The following is a 15,857-nucleotide window of genomic DNA, read 5'->3' on the forward strand; positions in this document are numbered from 1 at the left end:
AGAAAGAAAGAAAGAAAGAAAGAAAGAAAGAAAGAAAGAAAGAAAGATGTAGTGTCCAGAACTGAATACGACACTACAAATGTGGTCTATCCAAAGCAAAATATGGTGGGACTATCTGCTCATTAGTTTCTGGATTCTGTACCTCTTAACACAGGCTAAAGTTTCATTATGGACGCTAGGTGGCGCAGTGGATAGAGTGCTGGGCCTATAGTCAGGAAGATTCATTGCCCTGAGTTCCAATCTGGTTTGATACTTACTTAGCTGTGCAGCGCTGGGCAAGTCACTTAACTTTAATTGCCTCAGTTCCTCATCTGTAAAATGAACTGGAGAAGGAAATGACAACTCCAGTATCTTTGCCAAGAAAACCCCAGATTAGATCATGAACAGTCAGACATGACGAAAATGGCTAAACAACAACAAAAGCTTCATTAGCTTCTTTGATGGCCACATCATACCATTGACTTACACTGACTTGAAATCCCCTTAAACTAATTCCACATTTTTTCAGATGAATTGCTAACTAGCCAGACTTCCCCCATTTTGTATTTGTGAGTTGATATGAACTTAAGTATTAAAAAGGGATCAAAACGTATTGAAAAAAAGCACAGAATTTGGAATCAGACAGTCTAGTTTCAAATCCTGATTCTGCCACTTAACTCTCCGAATGACTTTGGGCAAGTTCATTTAATTTCTTTGTGCCTCAACTGCTTCCTCTCTTAAAATAATAGGTGGCACTATATTGGATGATCTCTAACCTCTAATAAATTATCATGCCAACCATTTGTACTTATTAAATTCCATTTTAACAGATTCAGCCTTAAGTTAAGTCCATTGGTGTTCTGTTTTCTGTTTTTGTTTTTTTTTTTTTTGGATCATGACTGTCATTAAATTTGTTAGCTATCTCTCCTAGCTTTGTGTCATCTGCTATTTGATAAGAATTCCATTTTTGGTTTCATGCAAGTCCGTGATAAAAACGTTAAATAGCAGGGGACCAAGCATAGATCCCCAGGGTCACTTCACTAAAAATCTACAAATGTGGCATCATTCAACTAGTTCCCAATGTCTAGTCTACAAAAAAGTACAAAGGTAAAGTAAAAGCCTACTACAGGTGAATAGAGTTAGTTTATCCATAGTAATATAACAAACATCAAAATTATTATTTTCTAAGATAAAGTCAAGGGTTTCCTAAAGCAGTGAGTTTGATCATTTGCTTAGTCAAACACCAAACTATTCTAAGATATCAAATTAGATATTACTTATATAATGTAATGGAGAATCCTCTAGAATAATTTGAACATTTCTGATGATTTTCATTCTCATGAGATCCATTAAACCTTACACTCACAATGTACTACTTGTGAATGATCAGTCTATTTAATCATACAGTAAAAGTTAGCTTTTTAATAAGTTAAAGGTAAAATTTTTAAAGTTGATCATGAGAAAATTTGCCAAGTCACATTCACTTTATACAAATTTATGATTGATTTTTAAATAAGGCAAACTGTGAGGGACTGTCTGATGTTGGCAGCTGCCAGTTGGGTGCTGTGGCATGGGTAAGGTAAGATCTGGGTATTTTGGAAGTCGAGGCAGGGACTGTGGTAGGCAGAGTCGTGTGTACTGGGATGGGCTGGATACGGAGAAGCCATGAGGCAATTGGGCAGTGCTATGAGATAAGCTGGGTGCAAGGAAGTAGCCGAGCCTGAGCTCCTGAGGCAAGGGGCGGTGCCACGTGGGAGTGGGATGGCAGAGGACTGAGTTCCCTCTGCTTAGTCCCCTCCCTATATGCAACGTCATCCCCAGATGCCTCTTGTGACCTTCCTGACTTTGTGCAGCACTGACCCAGTCCCCTCCTGAGTCTGACTTCCTAGGTCTCGTACTCTTGTCTATGCGTTAATCCCAGATGCCTCCTTCCTGTATCCAATCCTAGCCTCCTACGTCACTCCCTCCCCCCTTGGTGTGCTAAACTCAGACAGCCCCTTCCGGTAACTGACCCTACAATCATTGGCTAGTAGCGGGCTGGGGAGGAGGGGCTAAGTAGGTACTTAGGAACAAGCGTGGTCAGATCACACGTGTGCGCTCTCCCCTGGCTGCTGCCTGTTGCTCTGGCCTTGCTGCTTGGGCTTGCTATGATGGTTTGCTGTGTTGGCCTCTGAATAAAGCTCTGGTGTTGGTGCCTCCTGATGGCTCTTCTCTGTGTGGTGATCCAGCTGAGGACCGAGGACCCAGGCGTGGGTAAGACTCTGGTGGTGTACTTCTTTTAAGGGAAGTAGGTACTGGCGCACGACTGGCAGAAGGCCAGCGTGCGGCCCGTATAGCAAACTTGTAATGTTAGAATGCACTATGGCTATTTGTCCACACTGGTTCATTTATGTCCATGTATCACATTTGAGTGACACAACCAATAAAGTCAGTCTTCAGGAAAAAAAAAAGGAACAGGATAAAACAAACCTTCTAGTCTTAAATCATAATGAAAAGCATTAAAAGAGAAAACAAAAATCAATTAAACAATTTGACATGAAAATATATCAATGATTACACATAAAGCTGTTGTTTCTTTAATTTCAAAATAGTGTTCTTTAGGATAATACAAGATCCAGTTAATATAAAATTCAAAGACAGCATTACCAATTTTTTTAAAAAGGGGTTAGAAATCCCCTCAAAAAAAAAAACTTTAACTGTAAGTTACAGAACTTAATCACAATTTCCATAGTATCCAACAGAACATTTTGTACATAGAAACTCTGAAACTGGTGCTCAAAAGTACAAGTTCACATTTATCTGCTTTTATTTTTGCTTCATTTTTATTATGCAAGGTGCTTACAAAATGATTGTCTGAAGTAGACAAAAGAGAATTTTGAGAATATAAAAATGAGATCCCACTATCCAACTAATGTTCTCTGCTACAGAGACATACATTACAAAAGTGCTGATATTTCTATAGAAAATAGCAGAATATATTTAAATATCAGACATCATTCAGTCAAAAATTATTTTCAGGAAAAAAATGAAATAATCCCATAATTCCAGGTCATTAGGAGACTTTATATGTCTATACAGATGATACTCATAATCTGTAATGTTTCATATATCTAGTGAGTATATGGATGGGTATGTATAAATACTGAGATTCTGATTACGTATAAAATACTACAAAGCTCTTATATTTGGTTTAACAAATAGAAGGCATTCTTTAGGAAAAGAGGGGAAAAGGATGTTTATTAGCACTCTATTTTAAATTCAATAGCTCAAAAGTCCTCAGTTTGTAAAATGCATGGAGTGAAGACACTTTGTTGTTGCTGTTTTGATTACTTTAAATTCTGCAATACATGAAATAAGAGAGCTAGGTGGCTCAGGGAGTAGAACGCTGGGCCTGAAGTCAGGAAGACCTGAGTTTAAATCCAACCTCAGACACTTACTAGGTGTGTGACCCTGGACAGGTCACTTAAACCTCTGTTTGCCTTAATCCATAGGAGAAGGAAATGGCAAACCACTCCAGTATCTTTGCCAAGAAAACCCCCTGGACAGTATGGTCCATGGGGTCACAAAGAGTTGGACATTACTGAAAAACAACATCAACAATACATGAAATAGCTATCAACTATGTCTCATGAAAAGCAAATGGTAACAGACGGTACTTCTGTCTTTGGAGCCTGTGGTCCTGCATTTCCAAGACCAATGTAGCAAGGTCTTTTTTAAAAGACTATCTATGCTAAAAGGTGACTGGAAAGTGGCCAGTTAATTAATCTGATCAACCACAGTCAGACACACTGTACACTGATCCAACATTGTGATGTCATTTTGGTCCTCTTTGATTATAAAGGACAACAATGAGGAATGGGAATGGGGCAAGCAATAAATTAGATACATAGCAAGAAATATCAATCCAAAAATGTATTTCCGTAACCTCTACAAAAAAAATTACATGAAACCAAACTTAACAATCTGGAAAAATCAAGACACAGTAGGAAACACAGAGTAGGAAAACATACTCCTCATTCTAACAGAACATACTCAAATGTTGTAAGTCTCAAATCAGCTATAACTCTCTTTGTCTTTTCCTACTTTCTTAATATATAAGGTAGGTATCAACTACACATGGTATATATAGTTGATGACTTGGTTAATTTCAAGACTGAAAATCTTGAAATCTAGTCAAGTCACAATGGTAGAAATAGGAATTCTCACTGCATTGTTAAGGAATGGTTTGTAGTAAGTGCCCTTTATATAAATTGGTTAAAATCCAACAGAAACCAAAACAACTTCAAAAATGCAAACACCCACAAAAAATAGCAGTCTCAAATTAAACTGCGAATTTACCAATGCTGCTCCTCATGTTGGCACTGGCATTTCCTAACTCTGAATATACTGTATCAGCTTCATAAGTCTTTACTTTTATCAACATAAAACCTCATAATGAAACCAAAAATACTATAATCAGCTATAAACAAGATACACATTTTGGTAAATCTTAGCTGATGTATTTCATTTTCTAAATACTGTATTTCTTACTGCTTTAAAAGGGCTATGTATATTTAATTGTAACTGATTAAGAGTACAGAGTTTTCATCTTGACCTCTAAAGTTTGGTATGAAACTAAATTCTTCAAGTAATAAATGTGGAAAGCCTCTGAGACCCGAGTTCCCACAATTTTGTTTTTAAGACATCCTTGAATTTGTTCTCTCTAATTTAAACTACAAAGAACAGTTCATTTTAAACGTTAATAGACAAATAACAAAAATAAATTTTCTTCTTTAAATACTCATTTAGAAATAAATGTGTTTGGAGAAAGGAGGCTTCTAGGAATGGTTATCACAAATCTAGCTAAGAAGTAAGAGAAAAAATGAATTTTTGTGTTTTTTTTCTTTCAAAATCTCCCATTAGTTAAAATAATCTATTACAGAAAAAAAATACACAATTTCACACATAGAACCATACACATTTAGTTATGATATGGAGTTTTCAAAGATTCTTTAAAAAGAGAGAGGAAACAGTGCAAGTAACTGGGTTGTTTGATGAGAATCTTGTGATGCTTTTCCACCCCCTTAGGAGAATTTTTTTAAAAAACAACAAAAACTCCAGTTTTGAACAAAATAAAATAAGAGATAAATATTTACGATGGGAAACAAATTCCACAGCATTCCATACAGATTTCTAAACAGTCTGATGATTCACAACAGGCATCCATTATACCACAATCCATGTCACAAGGGCAGTTACAGTCATCTCCTACTTCATCACCACAGCAACAGCAGCAGGCCTCCGACGCACAGATGCCACATGGTGCTTGTCCTAATACGATATTGCAGAGGGTCAGGAACTCACAGAACAAGCAGGCCAGGATACAGTGAACACAGCAATCTTCATAATGTTCATTCAATTGTTAAGCATACCATAGAGAGAAAGGGAAAGAAAAATAATAGTAATACATGTCAATAGAGAAATAATGACAACAGATTAAAAAAAAAAGGAGTAGCAATCCATGTGCCATCCAAGGGTCACTTTTTCCTATCAAATGCTAAAAAGGAACAAAGATCATCTTCATTAATCATATGGCTCCTGAAATGTCATAATTAGAAAATGGAATCATTAGAGGATATAAGGAAAAAGATTTATTTAAGCAGTCTAAAAGTGAAAGGAGCTGCATTTTCTCTTATCACCCAGGGACCTAAGTTTCTGATCAGGGAGTCTCCCCCAATATCCAGCCTGACCCAAATTCCACACTGCAGTTCTTGTGCCATTATCTCCCCATGCTCATACTCCTTCATATCCCTCACCCACCTCAATCTCATTTACCAAGCTTTCCACCACTTGGGAGCAGTAATCGAATCAACACTATGTCATTGCTTAGAAAGGGCATGCCAATTACTCTACACTAACTCTACACTCTACACTAACTCACTAACTCTACACTAACTAACTACACTCTATCACTAACTTGTTCTCTGAACAAAATGCTTAAATAAGCTCTCTCAACCTGAAGTAGTCCCTTTCCTAAATGACTTTACACTTTAATAAGGAAAAATAGCCCATCTAAGGGAGCAGAGGCTAAGAAACTGTCTTACTTTTTCCTTTTTGTTTTATTTATTTGGGTGAGAAGGACATCCCCAGAACCTAGCTAGAAATTCTAAGTACTTAATGAATGTTTTTTCACTGATTGCTTCATTCACCCTGGGTAGCAGTGAGCTTTCTTCATTGGAGGCCTTTAAAAAGAGGCTGGGTGACCACATGTTTCAGATGGTTAAGAGGATATTCCTGTTGAGGTATATGACTAGCTGATCTTTGGGATTCTTTCCAAATCTGACATTCTGTGATTACAAATCATTTTTTACAATTATCAGAATGAAAATGGGGCAGTGATGGAATTGCCAGGCCTATTTTCAGTTATAAATGTGATTCTGTTTTCTTTTTCTTTTATGCCACTATCTGCTCTAGGTTTAATTTCAAAGTGAGTCTTTTGATGGCATGGATAGGTTATGTTACTCTTTAATGATTTTAAAGGGCCTATAGTGTTACGAACTTGCAACATTTTTTGTAATAAATTGTTGTTGTTCAGTTGTTTTCAGTCATGTCTGACTCTTCATGACCCCATTTGGAGTTTTCTTGGCAAAGACACTGGAATGGTTTGCCATTTTCTTCTCCAGCTCATTTTACAGATGAGGAGCTGAGGAAAACAGGTGTCTTGTCCAGGATCTCACAGCTAGTAAGAGTCGGAGGCTAGATTTGAACTTAGGAAAATGAGTCTTTCTGACTTCAGGCCTGGCATTCTATCTAGTGCACCATGTAGCTGTCCCTTGTAATAAATGAGTAATGTTAAATAGACAACAGCTCTTTAAGCAAAAAAACAAAAAAAAAAAAAACAAAAAACAATGTACCAAATATATAGCATATATTCTGCCTCTTTTAGTGAAACCCCAAGTCATACTTTCTAATATATATTTCACTATCTTCCTCTGTGTTTACCTTTGCATTAAAATCATGAAATGCTGATATACTGTTCATTTCCAATTCCACTTGGAACAATTTACATTTCAAGATTTATAGAGGCAGTTTACAATAAATCACCTGGAGATAAAGAAACAACTCAGCTTTCATAAAACCCTGATGAATACCTAGAGACATTGCTGAGTGTTTGGTAATTGTGTTTATTATTGTCATTACTTAACACTTATTACAAACCCATACGCCATTTTTTAAAGCAACAGCCCAGTTGTGGCAGGCTATTTCTAAGACTGGCTAGGTTTTACAACAAGCCTATGAGAATACTGGCTGAATCCCACAGGTATTAAGAGTGGGTGTCAATGTATAGACATTGGTAACATAAATATATATATTACTTAATATAATAGTGGGTATTCATTCTAACTTGGCAGTACCCAGGCTGGCTTCTAATTAAGCAAGAAATTTTATAAGATGTTATGCACTCAGATCAGAATCTGGTTCTACCAGAAAGATCTGGTGTGGCTTAGTTCTGGAGTGATGAGCAAATATCTATTCCCATGTAAATAAAGAACATTAAACATTGCCACAACAAGTCAACTCAAAGTTCAATTCAGACACACAGTGAAGTAGCCCTTGAAATATATGAAGCGATGGTAAACAGTTAGTATCTTGTTCTCAGAGAACTTATATATTGATAATAAGACTAAAATCTTTATGTAGAAAACTAGCACAAATATAAAGTCCAAAGAATGACTTGGCATATCAGGTAAAGGACAGCTCTCTTATGCAATAGGGAATACTACAGGTCAAATCACTTTCCCTAAAAACATAACCAAAATGTTAAAAATCTCAAGTGATATTCAACAACATAATGGGTTGCTAACTTGCATTGGTATAAAGAATTTCTGTACTGGGAGTTCTATGTACCAATGAAATCATAAGCTTGGACCAAAAAGAAAAAAAAAAGGCTAAGTTAGCAAGCTTGATAAATTCACTTGCTCTGAGACTATTCATTCATCTATAAATTAAGAGGTTTGAACTAGAAAACTTTTAAGTTCCTCTCAGCTTCAAAAACCTCTATGGTCCTGCTTATTCAAATATAGTTCAGAGTAGAAGATTGATATGAGCATGAAAGTTCTTGTCAAAAAATGTAGAACTTGAATAAGACTCTAAAGGAAAAGTAGGAAGCGGGTTAAAAATAAAAGTTTAGATTTGGTGTTATGTTAAGGAACCCTTGGTTTTCTGAGAGGGGACATAGGGCAGATATGATAAAAGCGGAATTTAAAGAAGATGAGTGTGGAATTCAATTCAATTCAATATATATCAAAGACATAGAAAAAACTCTCAAAATCCAACACTCATTTCTATTTAAAAAATTAGAATGCATAGGAATAAATGAATCTATGTTACAAATTATAACTTAAGGTATTAGAAGCATCTATCTAAAACCGGGAGCCAGCATGATATATAAAAAAGATAATCTAGAGGCCTGTTCAATAAGATTTGAATAAAATGAAGATGCCAATATCATCACTACTATTTGATATAGGTCTAGATATGCTAGTTATAGACTAAGACAAGAAAAAAGAAAATAAGAGAATAAGCATGGGCAAAGAAACAAAACTGTTGCTTTCAGCAGATGATATGTTTACTTTTAAAAAATCCTATTGAATCAACTAAAATTTAATTGAAACAGTTTAAAACCTCAGCAAAGTAACAAGAGATGAAATAAATCCACCTAAATTATCTAAATTTCTATATATTACCAATAAGACTCAGCTATATGAATAAACTACAAAATAAACTACAAAATAAACAAAAATAAACTACAAAACACTCTATGGAAATCAACAGACCTAAATAACTAGAATAGGCTGAACCAATATAATAAAGATGGCAATATTATCTATATTAATTTACTTATTCAGTGCTGTTCCAATCAAACTACCAAAGTATCATTTTATAGAGGTAGGGGGAAAAAATTCTTCTGAAAAAACAAAAGTCAAGAATTTCAAAGGAAATAATGGGAAAAAGGTTAAAAGGAAGGCCACTTAGCCATGCTTGATTTCAAACTATACTACAAAGCATTAATCATCAAAATGATTTGGTGCTGGTTAAGAAAGTAATTGATACATGGAATATATTAGGTGCCTAGCATCCACAAGCATATAAATACAGTAGCACAGTATTTGATAAAACTGAAGACCTCAGCTACTGGGGGTAAGAATTCATTAACTGCTAGAAAAACTGGAAAGCAATCTGAATGAAATTCGGGTTTGGCCCAACACTATGTACTCGATGCATGATTCAGACATAAAAGCTCCCATCAGAAACAAACTAGCAAAGAAGAAATTACCTTTCAGATCTACATATAGAATCCATGATCAAACAAGGGATAGGGAGGATGATAGAAGATAAAATGGACAATTTTGATTATATGAAATAAAAAAAGGGTTTTTCACAAACAAAACCAATGCAGCTAAAAATACAAGAGAAGCAGCTAATGGGGGGGGGGGGAAGGAATACAACTTTACAGTAAGTTTCTCTGAAAAAGACTCATTTCCAATATAAGGACCTGATTCAAATCTATATGAACAAGAGCCATTCCTCAAAAGATAAATGCAAGGATATAAACAATTTTCAGAGGAAGAAAACCAAGTTATAAATAGCCATATTTTTTAAAATGCTCCAAACCACTAATAATTAGGGAAATGCAAATTAAAGTAACTCTGAGATTCTACCTCATATCCATCACACTGGCAAAAATCACAAAAAGGGAAAGTAAAAATTGTTGGAGGAACTGCAGGAAAATAACCACACCAAATGCACTATGCTAGTGAAGCTGGTCCCACTGGGGGAACTGGTGCAGTTACTCTGTAAAACAATTTGGACTATACCCAAAAATATCAGGAGCATACTCAGTGATACCACTACTAGGTTTATACCTCAAAGAGATCAAAAAAAGAAGAAAAAGGACCCATAGGTAGAAACATGTTTTTACCTACTCCTTTGGATATTTATAAATACATATACATATAGAGCAAAGAATTGGAAACTGAGGAGGCATGTTATTGCACGTTGACAAATGACAAAATGATGGGTTTCAGAGAAACCCGAGAAGATTGTATGAACTGATGCTGAGAGAAGTGAGAACTGGGAGAATAATTTAAACGATACCTACATTAAAAAGAAAGACAGTTTTGAAAGATTTAAGAACTTTGATCAAAGCAATGACAACCATGATTTTAGAGAATTGATTATGAAGCATGCCACCTACTTCCTGAGCGAAGTGATGGACCCAAGACACAAAATAAGATGTTTTTGGATTTGGCCAATGTAGTAATTTGTGTTACTTGACTAGGCATATTGGTTACAAAGGTTTTGTTTATATTTTCTTCCAATAAGGATTATGGGAAAGAAAGAGGAGATGGGGGGAGAGACAGTAAGAGAAGGAAAGAAGGAAGAAAGAAAGAAAGGAAGGAAGGAAGGAAAGAAGGAAAATAAATAAAAGAAGGTCATTGAATCATATTTTACAAGATACATAGAAGAGAAGGAAGGCCAGAAAGAATCACAGACAAGTAAGATAGCTCTGAAAATTACATGTTGAATCTATTATATAATTAAAAGAAAAGTTCATAATAGAGATTCACAGTTTCATGTATAGTCCTATTCTTTTGTTATACTATGTATATGGAAATGCCTATTTTATCTGGTGTTTGTTAAGTTCAGATTCTTTAAAATAAAAAACAACAAAAAAGCAAGTGGCACATAATAGATACTCTAAGTTTCACTTACAATACTTTTTTGTGTATTCTATTTTGTACATAGAATATTCTTTTTCTGGCAATTATTAAATTATAAAAGTTTAAATTTTTTAAAAGTGTATTAGGTGAATAATATGTAAAGGCCCTGTGACAGGCATTGGGGATACAAAGACAAAAAAACGACAACTTCACAGATTAGAGAGAGGAGAACCTGCAGAAAAGAAGGTAGGATCCATATGATTATAGAACATGCAGAGGAAGATGATGATCCTCTGATGATCTCAACTATATCCATGGTTTCATCACTTCTATGCAGCTGATTCCCTAATCAATCTACAATTCCAACCCTCTCCTGAGCTCCTGATCTGTATTTCAAATTGCCTACTGGACACCCACATATATACATATATACATACATATATATGTATATATATATACACACACACACATACACACACATATACATATGTATGCATATGTATATATACACACACCCATACATGTATATGTATACACATATATATGTATGTGTGTGTATGTATGGGTATGTGTGTATGTATATATGTGTGTGTATACATATATACATAGATATACATACATACGTGTGTGTGTGTGTGTGTGTGTGTGTGTGTGTATATATAATGTATGAACTCAAGGTTGAAACCATGTTTGATGCCTTTCTATCTTGTCCCAGATAAACTGCTCCATGAAGGAGACGCATCATGTCAATTCTTTCTCCTTAAAATCTCTTCCATTCATGCCGTATTTGTACTTTACAGTTCCACTTTCCTAATTCAGGTGCTCAGTACTTAAACACCCTGGACAACATGCACTTCTTCCATGAAGTCTTCATTCATCCCCATCACCAATAATTCATTAAAAGCAATGTTTTCAGTTAAAGGCTGAAAAGGATCTAGGAGTCTAATAATGTTTCAGATTGGGAAACTGGGGTACCTAGAGATGGAGTTATTTCCCAGTGGTTGCTTAGCTAATTAATGAAAGATTATGGACTAGAACTCTCAAGCCTAAATTTAAACCTCTTTTCCTTTATGAATTTGCAGCTCTTGATACCTGTCTTTTATATTATCATACTATATTTCATGCTAAACTTAAAGACTCTGAAAACTTGTAATTTCAATAGTGTGGACATCCCCTCTCTCAATGCTTGCTGAAATTCATCGTTGACTAAGTAGATGGTTTCAAAAATGGCTATAATAAAAAAAATTCATACTGTGGTCAACCTAGTGACCTCTCTGAACTTAGCTAAGCTGGTACGTAGAGGACGAACATTAGCTATCACTGGGTCTTACTTGAAACCTTTCCAGATAGGCAGGACATTGTTTTTTATTTCTAAGTTAGTGAATATTTCCTTTATATTTCTACAAGATTTAAAGATGCAAGGGACTTCAGAGATTATCTAGTCCAGCTTCCTCATTTTTATGCCTGAAGAAACAAAACCCTTGAGTGATGAAGGTCACAAGGTTAGTTATTGGCACGGCCAGGGTTAGAACCTAGTTCTCCTGCTTTCTAGATCCAATGTTCTTACAGGAAAATGGAGAAGATATCCTTAGAACTGAGAAGTCAGAATGCCCCACTACAACTTTTAGAGACATTCTAAATATAATTCAAAAAAGGAACAAGCAAGTGTTTATTTTAAACAGGAAAAGAGTCTAGCTTTAGCGTAGTGGAAATAATTATTTGTTGTTTTGAAAATGAAGATTTTTTTTCATTCTAGGAGTAGAGCCTATTTTCGTCATTCTTTCCATTGCAGTAGTAAGGTTAAAGCTGTTTCTAGAAATTGGACGATGCATTATAAATGGTGTCCGGGGAGGGAGACTGGATATAAATATAAAAAATTCCTGCTGGTTGACTTGTCGCCCATCTATCTTTTTAGCCTTTGCTCACTGTCTAAAACTTCAGACCTGGTCCCTTTCCCTTCCAAAGATTATTCTGAAATTTAATTTTTAGGAAGAGAATTGAGAGCAACTATTAACTCTCAGCAAATAAGTAAAGGCTTAGAAAAATGATTTAACGCTGAGAAGTGACATCACTTGTTATAAGAGCCTGATAAAATGTAGATATTAATCTATTTGAAAAATCAGAGACTCTCTTAATCAAGAAGATATGCCATTCTGGAAATGTCAATGAAAAAACACAGCATCCTTGGTACTATGGGGTCCAAACTTTGAACCAACCAGATGGGAACTCTAGGTCCAATGGAGAATTTCAAAAGATTAAGTTCTTGGTAAAATGTTCAAAAAACTTTCTTTGAACAATCACTCTGTTACTGGAAAAAGCAATGCAGGCCCCTTTTCTGGAAACAGAGTTCTATGAATAGATACCGGAAAGAAGTCACAAACCAGAAGGAACAGATTTTTAAATATCAAAGTGATAAAGGATTAAAAAAAGTAGACCAAAATTTTACTAGAAATAGTTTCATTTTCTGTATTTTACAAGCATAAAGCTTTTAGTAGCATGCCCAGCATGCACTAGGTTCTAACAGAAGAGATTTAATCATTCTGGGGGGGGGGGGGTTGTCTGTCTTTTTCCTAGCAAATAACACCTTCTTTCTATCTCTTTTCTGTTATTTGGAACTGTTCTCCTGCATAAGTTCATTTGTGGCCTCAGAAAAAAGAGAAGGCTAAAAGTAAATTTGAGGAAGCAATTGCTGTTTGTAGCTTGTTTTTTGCTATAAGGTAAACAAAATGATACCAGTCATACCATGAGAATTTGTAGGATTGTATTTTTATGTAAATCATGAAAAAAATGACAGGGTATTTCTAATATGAACTTTTTTTCCCCTGGGAAAGTATTTTAGGAAAATAGTGAAAAAAAAAACAACAGCTACAAGTAGAAAACACAAACATATAAATACAAATGTTTGGAATTATTGGTTCCTCAAAGAGGAGATATTTCTCCCATAACATGTAATCATGTCATGTAGTTGTCAGCAAGAAATGTCATTTTATTTTCCTGTTGTTGAAGATTCAGCATTCTATGGCTTTATGAAGTGATATGCATAAGCTCCTTCCAAAATGTTTGGCTTCTAATGAACAGACTGGTTTCAAGAAAGGATGGCTTTGACTTCACATAAGCACTTCATAATTCACCATACTTAAAAAAATATGCAAAGCTCAGCAAGAGCAAGACTAAAACCTCCTTTTAATTAGAGTAAAACAAAGGAACATACGGACAGCAAAACAGCAAAAAGTATATAAAAGGAAATCTTCTAGAAAAGAAAAAAAATGCAATGAATTGAAGTGAACAGAAACAGTGATCTTTCGGTCAACTGAAAGGTCTTTGGATTAAGAATGCTGAGTTATTTCTAAACCTAGCAAAAGTAAAAAGTGCAACTTTTTTAGAGAACCCCAAATGACTGGTGGCAACACTTGTGTCTTCTATGGAAGAGAGCTAGGTTTTGCTCTAGATAAATTGATACTTTAAAAAAAAAAACACTAACAACTGGTTTCTTTATTTTAAAAAAACTATTTTGAATGTTCCCAAATTCTCAAAACTGCCTCAAGCAAAACATTATTGGAAATCTGTGATTATAAAACAAGCGAGTGAGGAATGAAAGTTAAGAAACATTCACTCTGTATAACTCTTTTATCTTTCTTTGGTTTCCTTTTTGTAAAAAAAAAAAAAAAACTCACACATATATATTTACAGGATGCCCTGAATATCTGTGAAACTGACAGTGAATTCTGAGAACAGTTATGAACAAATACTTGGGTTAATAAAGATTAGAGTATGAACTGTTTATCTATATGCTAACCTCAACAAAATTTCTTTTGATCAAGAATAACTAAAAAGCCTCTTCCAACTGCCTGACCTCCCTAATTTAGATGTACATCATAACTCACATAACTATGGAAATTACATACAACTAACATAACTGTATTATATACAATACTGTACAATATTACGTGTGATATAATATTATGTCACATATAATAATTATATACAACTATATTACAACTAATATAAGACGTATAAATATGTAAATATTGTGTATACAACTAAGGAAATATATACACGTATATATATATATATATATGTACACAATTATAATGGATTAACAGGAGTAACCAAACATTTGTTAACATTTAAAGTTTCAATTCTAAACACAAATTACAAAACAAACATAAATAATCCCATCCCATAGCACTCAATACTCATGTCTTAGCTATTTATGATTAGTAATTTAGAAAGTGACACTAGGATTAAACCAGGCTTTGTGGTCAAAATTATCCATCACTAGTAGTTGTTACAAATTATTTGGTTACTAAGGTTGCTCTCTGAATGATAACAGCACAACTCTCTGGACAATGGAGGCCCCTTTCAGGCCCAATCATTATTCTTTCCCTGTATTACTTTATTTAAAGGCTACAGATAGAAATTGGGGCTTAGGTACAAGACTGAATATGAAAGTCTGCAATTTCTTCATACAAAATTAGAAAGTAGACCAGAAGAGGATTCAGTCATCCTGGATTGCAGCAGACATTGCTAAGTCATTTATCTAGCTTCTGTGAATCCAGCTGTAGGGAATGAGGCCCAGACATCTCTAGGGAATTGTGCTCCTCAAGTGTGTGGGGGTGGGGAAACATTTTCTAATACAGCACAGTAGCTCAGTTTCAAGTGGTTTAGTGTCTCCACGCCAGGGGCCTTGAAGTGTTTCTGGCTTAGAGCCCTAGACTGACCTACAGCCTGAATAAACTGGCCTGGTGTGCACGTATTACACAGAACCCTGTCCCAAATGGCCACATATCATTTTAGTTAGAATACAGCCAAAAACGAGCAACATTTTCCTACAATGGGGAAGAAAATGAGATAGATCAAGGAGGTTTTTTTTTTTAAAGTGTCAGAAAGACTTTATTAAGGAAAATTATAAGCAAAGAAGGCAAGTATTCAGTTTCTATAGTGCTATCTCTTGCCTCAGGAACTAAAGAGTAGTCTGGAAACATCTTCTTAAGCAATACAACACTCCTTTGAGGCAAGACTCAGGTGGTAACTATTGCTGTTCTCATTTTCTGAAAAAGTTATTAGAAGTAAACTCCCTATTAAAGTAAAGAGCACTTTATTATATCCAATTCTTGATTGCTCACCAACATGTAGATTATTCAGGTCTTTTGCTTTTATTCTTTACCATACTGC

The 15,857-nt window shown here is 34.9% G+C and overlaps 1 protein-coding gene across 3 annotated transcripts in view; it reads right to left on the reverse strand.

The window, feature by feature from the left end:
* Positions 1–3,505: 3,505 nt before the first annotated feature.
* The window catches only part of MDFIC (MyoD family inhibitor domain containing), a 113,510-nt gene continuing 101,158 nt past the window's right edge, over positions 3,506–15,857 (reverse strand). For all 3 annotated transcript variants that reach the window (XM_027838656.1, XM_027838654.1, XM_027838655.1), the window contains one exon: positions 3,506–5,358. In XM_027838656.1, coding sequence (XP_027694457.1) covers positions 5,111–5,358 — 248 coding nt within the window. In that variant the 3' untranslated portion in view covers positions 3,506–5,110. The remainder of the gene's footprint in view (positions 5,359–15,857) is intronic.

The sequence above is a fragment of the Vombatus ursinus genome, unplaced genomic scaffold, assembly GCF_900497805.2.
Source record: "Vombatus ursinus unplaced genomic scaffold, bare-nosed wombat genome assembly UNPS02014830.1, whole genome shotgun sequence".
Taxonomy (NCBI): domain Eukaryota; kingdom Metazoa; phylum Chordata; class Mammalia; order Diprotodontia; family Vombatidae; genus Vombatus; species Vombatus ursinus.